Source organism: Spermophilus citellus, assembly GCF_964194105.1.
Source record: "Spermophilus citellus genome assembly, chromosome: 1".
Classification (NCBI taxonomy): Eukaryota; Metazoa; Chordata; class Mammalia; order Rodentia; family Sciuridae; genus Spermophilus; species Spermophilus citellus.
The window spans coordinates 160,164,640-160,175,932 of record NC_138182.1 but is presented as its reverse complement, the minus strand read 5'-3'; the positions used below and the strand labels follow the sequence as shown (position 1 = coordinate 160,175,932).

Below are 11,293 nucleotides of genomic sequence, written 5' to 3'. Positions count from 1 at the left end.
TTCTTTATCTGTGAAATGTATTCAATCAATTAACTATCGCAATGTCTTTTTTCTTTTCATAGTATCATTATAAAAGGCATCAGAGTTATTTAATTTTAATTTAATGCCAATTATCTTCCAAGTTAATATAAAGTAGAATTCAAAGTACACTGGAAATTAGAAGTTGTTTACTGACTCACAAGATGATCTTATAGAGTGCTAAAATTTTTATAAATATAATAAATTAAACTTCTGTATTTATATTTTGATTTTACTCTAATTTTTAATACTACATATTTTGTAAAATATATTAGTACCAAGAGGAATCAGATACAATTAAAGCAATATGAAGTGTAAAGTAAAAGGTATAACTGAAGAGATCCAAGTTTAACATTATAAATTTACTTAGTAAGCTAAAATATGCCTTCAAGGAAGGGGGAAGAATCTATTTAGTTTTTAGCCCTAGCCTATCAACCAGCTAATCTATAGTGTCTATGCTCTGTTGACAAAGATTTCTGGTTACTGACATTTCTTACACTTTTTCCACATGATTCTGCAGCAATCCAATAAGACAGTTTGCAAACAATAAAATATTTAACCTAAAATATTTAGGCTATGCATCTTAAAGTTTACATTTGCATAAACAGAAAGCAGCTAATCTTATTGATTATTTAAAATGTTCAGAATCTTTGGTAGTTGGTCACCAGATAGGCATCACATCAGGGAACCACACTCTCCCCAGGTATTTTGAGACCTCAGTATGAACTTCATCGAGGCTATAATTGTCATCAGGGATCAGAACTTCCTCCATGATAGAGAGCTGGGTTAGTCTTCTCCCACAGAGTCTGACAAACTCAACGAATGCACTGCAGCTAACTTCACACTCACTGAGGCCCAAAGCTGTTAAATTTTTACAGTGTTCAGCAATACAGATAAGCTCATTATCAAGAGGCTGAAGACCATTAGCACACACCACTAACTCAATTAGTCGTGGGCAGTTAAGACCTATCTGTCCTAGAATAGCTTTGCTTACTGAACGACCAAAATAAAGGTGAGTAACTGGGGTTTCTTCTTTGAAGAACGGCTCAAATTCTTCTTCATATAAAAAGAAGTACATAACAACATTAACTCCAGGGGAGTGTTTAATAAGTGCATCCCAACTGTGCTTTTTAATAGGATGAAATTCAATCTGTCCAGGGTTTTCACTTACAACATCAATTCGAAGATGTTCAAGGTTAACATGAGTCTCGCTTGAAAGTGCCAGGAGAAGTTCATCACTTAGAATGTAATAATTCAGCGCCAGCTCTTTAAGGCCTTGACAATGGTCAGCTACACAAAGAATTCCTGTGGAAAATGGGAAAAAATTCTTAAGAACAAATTATCATATTGATATTAACATAATGCTTTGTAAATTTAAATTTGATAGCATTTACTATTTGCTACAACAGATACCTAACAATTTCCGAGACGGTTGCCAAGAAACAGGATTATACATATAATACAAAGTCTAATTTTATGTGTTTGAATATATAATGTAATTAAAATATTCTCAGGATAAGCAATTTAAACTATATCCAGCTTACAGATTGACTTATTTGAATAAAATTAATGAGTTAGGTTTCATAAGCCTGTAATTTTCAATAAGAAATTATACTGTTATCATTACTATGATAAAACATAATTTTATTTATAAAAAATATAAACTACCATCAGATGAAACATGAGGACAGCTACTCATTTTTAGGAGTCTTAGAGTATCACTGTTATTGGCAACAAGAATCTTCAATGAAGGATCATCCACTGGTGTATCTTCGATTTTGATTGATGATAATGATTTTGAATTGACAAACACAACTGTAAGTGCTGAGACAAAATGAGCCTGGAAGGGCATCAGAAAAAAATTATGAAAACATTATTTAAAAGTCTACAGCTTCAAATCAAATAATTCATTAAAGCTATGTCAACAAATGCAAACAATCACATATTATTATTATTCACAGTACCATTAACTAGTAGAAGAAATTTTCATTATAACAAAGTGTAGATTTATACTTTCATAATTAGTAAATGAAATGTGAGAAAGGGAGAAATTTCAAAAATTTCATAGAACAGGCCTTGCAGCTGTTATTTTCAACCGTAAGAATTTGGTGTTCAATATTAAAAGGATACAATTATTAATTTCCTAGAGTAGGAGTTGTCAAATTATGGACCACCAAATTCAGCCCACAGTCTTTCTATGATTTGTGACTTAAGAATAGTTTTTATGTTTTTAAAAGACTGAAAAAATTATTTTGTAATGTGAAAACTACATGAAACTCAGATTTCAGTGTCCATGGATAAAGTCTGCCTGGCACAAAGTCGTGCCCCTTCATTATGTACTGTCTGTGCTGGCCTTACACTGCCATACCGGAGCTGAGTATCTGAGGCAGAACTATATGGCCCTCAAAGCCTGAAATATTTATTCTTTGGACCTTTTCAACTCCTGCCCTAAAGAAATAGAAATTTTATGTTTTATACACTTCCATATTTCAAGACCTAAAATAGCATGTGACATATAATAGATGGTCAATAAACAGTTGTTAAGAAAATGAATGGTTAGATGGATGACACACTCTTCACTGACATGGTCTTCCTAACAAATTACCTAAACAAAGTAATTCCAAACCTTTATATGTCTTAAAGATTTATAAATTAAATTTTATTTATAGTTTTCAAAATGAAAACAATTCCACAAGGTTTCAGATGCACTCTTTTCTGGTAAAGATAGAAAGTTTGGAACTCAAATTCAGGCATGATCACTTTTCCTTTTTTAAAATCAATTTTCAACATTAATAGAACCTACTAATGATTTTATTGTTCCTATTAGGTTGACCAAACTGGTTAAAAATGCAAATTCATTTATAAGAAAACACTGATTATAAATTGGTCCACACAAATTTTCAGAGGGAGCTGGGCGACACCTCTACTAGATTTTATGGTGTCAAATTATTAGAGAAATATAAACATACCACTATTTTTTAAGAAATATGAGGTTCATTTTTCCCTTAATCAACTCCTAATTAGCTACTTTAGTCTAAAAGGCTGTTTAGAGTCCATATATCACTATAATAACAATGTATTTGTTTAGCAATTTTTATGCTTAGTAAAATGCTGCAATTTTATCTTATTTTTCCTTAGTTTGCCAGCAAAAAACACCCAGATATCACCAGATATCATAGAGATCCTCAACCTTGACAGCAGTCACAAAACTCACTTGAAACTGAAGTTTAATTTTTGGTGTCTGCTCTGGTGACTGCATCAGCTCACCTAGAAGCTGGCCCTGGAAGCTGATGTGCAACAGCAGCTTTTGAAGAAGCATTTCAGACTAATCTGATTCTACAGATCATAAACCAAGGAAATACCTATGCAGAACCAATAAGTTTTCATCTAATTATTTCTATTATTCTATTATCCCAATGCCAAATCCCCCATTTTTTTCAGGGTTTCTGAATAGGGTATCCTGTATATCTTTTAGAATTAGGATGTGGTCTGTCTTTAGGTAAAGAATTATTTTTCACCTAGTTCGGCAATATTTAAGAATTTTAGTATGTATCCACAAAAAACACAGTATCCTTACCTTCGACACATTCATAAAACTTGGCTTAGCTGTTGAAATCAGTCCCAAGGTCTGGATAGAACAATTTACCAGCTGAGAAAGTATATCACAGGCAGCTTCTGCTGACTCAGTACTACTATCAACCTACAAAGACAATTTTTAAATCTGAATTTCCTAAATTTCAGAGTTACTGGAAATATATTTAATAAAATTCAACTGTACAATTTTATTTATCCATTTAATCAATACAGATGAATATTTCTTTATACAAAATGTCTCAGATTAAAAGGTAAGAAACAGATGCAATGACAAATCAACTTGCCAACTAGTTCATATTTTCAAATCTTTTATAATTACTTGAATTTCAATAATAGCATCCAAATGAAGAAAACTGAGGTTTAAGTTAGTCAGTTATAATCCAAGTGCTATATTTCAATCTACTCAGTAGCTAGAGAAAAACTGGAAAATTTTTGAGATTAAAATTTCTGCAAAACTCAAAGTACTTCCAGAGAAGGATCTAGATATACAAAATGGGTGTTGGTTGTTAACAGGTAGAAGAAAAGATGGCAGATTAGAAGAAGGGGATTTTCCAGTTGCTCCACGGTTCTGGAGTTAAGCAGCCAGAGTACTACTTCTCAGGAGGTGGGTGACAAAGGGAAGTCATTGAAATTCAATATGAGACAGTAAGAGAATGATAGAAACATAGAAATTCATGTGCTTTGCACAAAGGACAAGAAAAATCACTTAGGAGCCAGGCCAGTGGCACCAGTTCACCACTGAAGGAACGAGGACACAGGCAGAGTGACAAAGAAACACAGTGAACAAATTAGGTGTGGGAAAACCAATAGAATGGAGAAGTGGTCTGAACTCAGCTAAACCAGAGCTGCACAGTGCGTATGTTTAAAAAGTACTCCATGTTTCTGGACTGGCGAGTGGAGAGCTGAGGCAGGGAGCCATCCTGAGGCAGGCAAGCTAGGCTTGCTGCTACGGGAGCTCAGAAGACCCTAAGAAATACTGCCATGCTGCTGTGGGGCCTAGATGATGCCTAGAGGGGCACAACTGAAATGGGCACAGAGAGGATTGTGCTCAAGGCAATTCAGGGTGGGGATACTGAGGGAGTGTGGCTCACTTTTGCTTTGTGTCTGGCAGCTCACATGACCAGCTGGGGAGAATTCAGAAGCTGGGGAGAATCCAGAAGCTGGAGAGGCAGGTACAATTATATAATCTGATCCAGGAAAAACCACCTTGCAAGACCTGTGGAGGGTTAGTCACCCTGCCCTGTGAGTGGAGTTCTTCCGAGGCCCCCGAGATTCAGAAGCCCAGCAGAGATCAGCATCTGCCCAGCTCCAGGTTGTGTGGATCCAATTTCTCTGTAGCAGATACCACCTGACAAAGTTCCAAAGGTATGGTCAGAGCTAATCTCCAAACCCCACCACTGGAAATTCTCATTTAGAACTATCCTGATTTTTTGTTTTGCTTTGATTTTTTAATTTATTTGTTTGTTTTTGCTTTTGCTTTTTTTCTTGTTACCCTTTCTCTCCTTTCTTCTCCATTTAATAGCTAATCTCTTGTTCACTATTTTGCTTCTTTTAGTTATTCTTTACTCCTCTGTTATAGCTGTCACTTGCTGCCCCTCTCCTTCTCTGTTCACTTTCTGAATATTTTAAACATTCTATTGCCTTCATACTCATTTTCTTTTCTCTTAATGAACTGCAATTTTGTCATCTTCTAGAACTAGTTTATATTTAGTTTATGTAATTGCTGTCCTCACCATTTACATCATTGCAGGTATTAGTCCTGTGGATGGCCAGTTGACACCTGCTGTTTACTTTAGTGCTAGATCTAGTTTATGACTACTTATTGTTAACTGCTGACCCTGTTATTCCTATTTTTGTGGTAATTGTTGTTGTAGATGTCATAGTAGGCAATAGACATTTATTTTAATGCTGTATAACATTTCCTGCTGTCTTTTGTTTCACGCCTTTCTGGGAAGTGATTGAGATATGACTGAGTTCAGGGGGTGGAGACTCTGCTACTGAACTATATCCACAATCCAGCCAAGTGACAGTATATCTTGCTTCACATATAATCTACGTCCACTCAGGATTCAATGATACTTTAACACATAGAAGAGGAGAGACAACAACCCACAATTAACAACCAGGTACCAAGCAGGAATGGACAGAGGGTGGCCCAAGCAGGAATTGGACAGAGGGTGGCCCTCAGATTTCACTATTGGACATATGCTCCTACAGCAAAACCAGAGAAGTTTCAAAATGATGACTGAGAGGAATTCACAGTGTTACAGCAGCTCTCCAAGAGTGAGACTTAAATCAGCAGTTCAGTAGAGGCAAAGTGAGAGGCACTGGCAGTTGAAATTAACCCATGGAATACACTGAGCCTATGTGTTGAAGCTAAGAAATACCAACAACCCAGGACTTATTCCAAAAGAGATAACTACATACTAAAGGACCCTCTCATAAAAAAGGAGGAATCCATCTTAACAGATGTGTAAGTCTAAGACCTCTAAAAAATGTAAGGAAACAGGCACACAAGGCTCCCTCCAAATTATAATCCCCCAACAAAGAAATCCATACATACTAAAGGGGATAAAACTCCAAAAAAATTACAAAAATTGATTATTAAAATGATTAATGAACAAAAGAAGACTTAAGGAATGAATTAAGAGAGCAAACACAATAGTAGAAAATCCATTTCAATAAAGAGAAAAAGATTTGAAATGAAACCAAACAGAAATCCTGGAAATGAAAAAAAACACAATAAATCCACAGAACTTCAGGCCTCAGAGATAAGGTATGTGAACTTGAATACTTAGTATGCAGTAAGAAAAAAATGAACATAGTCAGAATATACAAGAACTGGGGCTAAGGCTGTATATTGTCTAGCATATGTGAGGCCCTGGGTTTGATGCTTAGCAACACATAAAAATAAATAAATCAAATAAGGCACATCTACAACTGTCCATCTACAACTCTAAAAGAATTTTTTTAAAAAAAATAATATACAAGAACTCTGGAAAAACATTAAAAGACTTAAGAGTCATTGAGATTGGTAAGAAGGCATGGAGATACAGGCTAATGGCATTTAGAACATTTTCAATGAAATTACAGCAGAAAATTCTCTAAATCTTAGGAATAAGATAGACGTCCATATAAGAGGCAAGTAGATCCTCAAATAGACAGATTTAAAAAAAAATACCTCCAAGGCACATCAAAATGCCTAACAGAGAATAAGTATAAAAAAATATTAAAAGTCACAGGAGGAAAATGTTAAGTCACACATGCAGAGGTAAAAATAAGGCTCATTTCTGCCTTCTCAGCTCATACTCTCAAATCCAGGAGGGCTTGGAATGAGGTAATCCAAGCTCTGAAAGAAAACAATTACCAATCATTATTATTATATCCAGGAAAGCAATCATTCATAATTTAAGAATAAAAACTTTTCACAATAAGGATAAATTGAAATAATTCATAACCACTATGCCAGCACGACAGAAATTACTTTAAACTATACTCAAAAAAACTCAAAAAGAAACCCCACAGCCCTCAAATGGATGAAGCTTGCTAGTAATTAAGCAAATGAAAATTAAAACCAAATTAAATATGTGAATCAATGAAAGTAACAGAAAATAATAAACATCTTTTCACAATAACTCTGAATGTAAACAGTCTCAAAAAAAGAAATATGAACGGCCAACAAACATACGAAAAAAAAAAGTTCAACATCCTTTGCAATTAGGGAAATGCTAATCAAAACTACACTGAGATTTCATCTCAGTCCAGTTAGAAAGGCATACATCAAGAGTACAAAGAACAATAATTGCTGGCGAGGAGGTGGGGAAAAGGTACACTTTGTTGGAAGCAATGCATATTAGTACAACCACTTTGAAAAGCAGCATCGAGATTCCTCAAAGTACTAGGAATAGAACCACTCAGGTATCCTATTCCTTGGTATTTATGCAGAAGATCTAAACAGTATAGTGATACATGCACACCAATGTTTATAGCAGCACATTTCACAATAGCCAGGTTATGGAATTAGCCTAGGTGCCTGTAAAGAAGAATGAAATTTTATTTTAAAGTAAATGGATAGAAATGGAGAACATGTTGAGTGAAATATACACACTTAGAGAGTCAAGATTCAAATGTTTTCTTTCACATGCAACAGCTAGAGAGAGAAGATAAAAAAGGAAAAAAAAAGGAGGGGTAATCTCACAAAAATAGAAGACAAATAGAATAGAAGGAAGAAACTGAGATGGAGAGAGAAGGATGGACATGGGGAAGAACTAGAAAACAAAATCTACCATTTATGTTATATCCATGTCATGTACGACTATACCATAATGAATTCTGCATTTCTCTATTTTTTTATAACACACTAATTAAAATAACAATAGTAGTAATGGATGGGTAGAGCAAGCTGATGGGAAAGGGAAGAGAGGAGCAGAAGGGAAGGTACTTGGGAATGAGATTGATCAAATTATGTTATATGCATGTACAAATAAGGCAAAATGATTCCCACTATTATATGTAATTATAAATCACCAAAAAATGAAATATGCAAACAAAAAGCTAACACAGTATATAAGCCAGTTTTTCTACAGTGCTTATTTTTCTTACCTTAAAGCTGACATACTGAAGATGTACAGCATGCTTTTTAATGATCTGCTGAATGAGATCAGGATGAGTAGACCTAAAATACGAAGTAGCTGATTGGTTCAGTTCAAATTCAAACTTCCTCCAAAGGTCAGGAATATGAAACACCTCATTCCATCTCCTACACACTGAAGATGCTCGGGCCCGATCTATTAAAGGAAGATACTGAAAAATTCGTAATACCACATGGTGAGGCAGACTCCCCCAGTTGAGAACAACAGTGGACACTTGAGTCTGTTTTAGAGAAGAGCAGAACCCAAGTTTGGGCTGTTTCACTGCTGGTGAAGACTGGACAATTTTATTCACAACAGAGAAATTGTTCCTCTTCATTCTGTAAACATTAGAAAATGTTAAGTGTTTGATCTTTTTCACATTTCTATCAACTATCTGCAATTTAATTGTATAGAATCATATTATAAAATGAAAATAATAACACAATTTTAGTAATAATATTCCACTTTCGTGCATTGATAAATGCTGCTTTGCCCTAGGGATAGAGATAAATAAGTGTAAATTTATTCTCAAAGCTATGATCACATGGGGAAAAGCATTGATAAATTATATGACTGAAGTTGGAACAAGACACAATGGAAGAAAAGAGAACGGACTTTGACTGAGTTTGCATGTGGGAGAAGTGGTTGAGGAAGCTTCCAAGAGAAAACATCTAAGAAAGCAGCATATATCTCAGGTTTTGTTTCTGTTTTTTTTTTTTCTGGTCAATTACTATATCATACTACTCCTATAAAGGAGGAAGCATCACACTGCAATTTTGCTAAGAACTCCTGAGAGGTCTGGAAGACAGGACAACATAATTGAAAGTGTAAGTCTAGATAAGTCTCAGCTATGCCACTCACTAATCAGTAATCTTGTCAGAGATAATTACTTGAAGCCTCCATTTTCTCAGCTGCAAAACAAGGATTACAGCAATACCCAGCTAATAAAATTGCTGTGAGGATTAAAGCACTTAGTGTGGCAGCAAACAGTAAGTGCTCAAATAAGTATTGCAGTCTGTATTGCTATATTAAAATTCCATTTTTCTGAACTATTTTTATTTCTATGTCAAAGTACAATTCTAACAAAAAGTCAAATAGTCTACAATAATTTTCAGATGACAGCTGGGACACACAAGCTCTAGGAAAGATGTATACAGCAGGGCCAGAGTCTTTGTGTAATACATCGGATCCTCTTCAGTCAAAGATAAACAGCAAGTGAGCAGGTGTTCTTCACTCCCCACAAAAAGACATGCTGGATCTCTAGGTATTAGCCAGCTTGGGATGCAGCTAAGTTACAACAAATTTGAAGTTCAGATATATCTAAATATATATGGTCATTTTCTACATATACTTTACCTGAGAATCTCAAGTATACAATTATTTACAAGGCAAAATAATGGTAAGGGTGGTTTTGAACTGCATTTAATTCTAGTTAACTATTTAATCATTCTTTTACCCTTCAAAGTTAGAACTCTATATATAGAAGATTCAATTTCATAATCGAAACATACCTTTAAATCTAATGAAATAGTTATTTAATGTGTAAATATATCTGTCTTGTGAGTCACTCTGTCTGATATGAAACATTTCTTAACCACAACATAGAGTTGGATCCCAGAAGCAGGATTGACCTATAAAGTCACTAAACAAAATGAAGTTATCTTTAGGGTTTGGAAAACCAAAACGAGAAACAAAAATAGTTGCAAAGCTATATCCCAAGCATCAGAAAAGCTACTATATATATTTTAGTTTGACTAAACTAGTTACATGTACAACTTTGAAACTAGCAATTCAGTGTAAAATACATGAAACTGCTGACTATCAATAGTTCAAAGCAAATGTTACTAATCTACTCTTTAATGCTAGTTATCTATAATAGTAATGTAAAGGAATAGAAGCTGGATTCTAAATTCAGATGCTGAGAACACTCATTAACATTTTGCTTGTACTGTTTCATTTGGCAACCTACAGAATACATAGTTAAAATTTCACTAAATTATTACCAAAGAAAAGTTGCCCCTAATAGAATCCTGTACCAGAAAATCAGTGAAGCCAAACATAGAACAAAGACTTTACCCAAAGCTAGGTTAGAAAACCACTTTGTAATTCTCTAAACAGGATTGTGTTATATATTTAAATATAATTTATGTAACATGGATGGTTAAAATTATTGGATAAAAATCACTAAATTAGCTGGGCATGGGTATGGAACAACTATAATTTCAGTGGCTCAAAAGGCTGAGGCAGGAGTATTTTGAGTTCAAAGCCAGCCTTAGCAACTTAGTGAGGCACTTAGCAACTCAGTGAGACTCTGTCCCTAAACAAAATACTTTAAAAATGGCTGGGGATGTGGTCAGTGGTTAAATGCCCCTGGGTTCAATCCCCAGTACCAAAAAAAAAAAAAAAAAAATCACTAAATTACCAATTTAATGATAGAAGAATCACCATAAACTATTAAAGGATATGATAGTAACACCAATAATTTAGTTAAATTAACATTTTGATTTCATTTTCCTTGTTGCATTAATTTTCATCCAAAAATTATAAGCTTCATAAAAACAAATTTATAGCTATGTGCATCAATAAAATATATTTTAGAATGCAGAACGAATTGATCTTATTACCTTGAAAACCCTGGTATAAAAATTCTAGCCTATACATGTAGAATCATTTAACAGAAGATCATTTCTTTTCAAAGCTAAAGAAATATGTTATTTCTTTTTTGAGACTTTCTTACCTAAAGAAGGCTTCCAAATTACGGCTGACTCTGAACCAATAAAGTGAGGCACCTGCTGTTGCAGAGTACTCACCAATATCCATTTGACTTCACTTCCTGTCTTGACAAAATATGAAAAAAAACCCACATTCATCAGAATATATAAGTCAATATCCAATAATTTTTATGCTTAGGTTATTTATATACATTTGTGTACATGGTAGAATTCTGTTAGGAAACTATTAATTCCAAAACTATCTTTGACCATTAAAAAATAGCCTGGTTAATGGAAATATTGCAATACTTGCCAAAAATTACACTTTAAGCTCTACTA

General features: G+C 34.2%; 1 protein-coding gene across 2 annotated transcripts; it reads right to left on the bottom strand.

The window, feature by feature from the left end:
• Window positions 1-679: 679 nt before the first annotated feature.
• LOC308655146 (F-box/LRR-repeat protein 21) lies at window positions 680-11,063 on the bottom strand (the record flags this gene model as incomplete). 2 transcript variants are annotated; one of them, XM_081304994.1, is made up of 5 exons in its annotated part: window positions 680-1,323; window positions 1,687-1,858; window positions 3,596-3,718; window positions 8,215-8,581; window positions 10,981-11,063. In XM_081304994.1, the coding sequence occupies 5 exons, from the start codon at window positions 11,061-11,063 to the stop codon at window positions 680-682; spliced, it is 1,389 nt and encodes a 462-aa protein (XP_081161120.1). The 2 variants fall into 2 exon arrangements, with proteins under 2 accessions (XP_081161120.1, XP_081161121.1); XM_081304995.1 differs by lacking the exon at window positions 10,981-11,063 and having other exon boundaries at window positions 8,197-8,580.
• Between the last annotated feature and the right edge of the window lie 230 nt (window positions 11,064-11,293).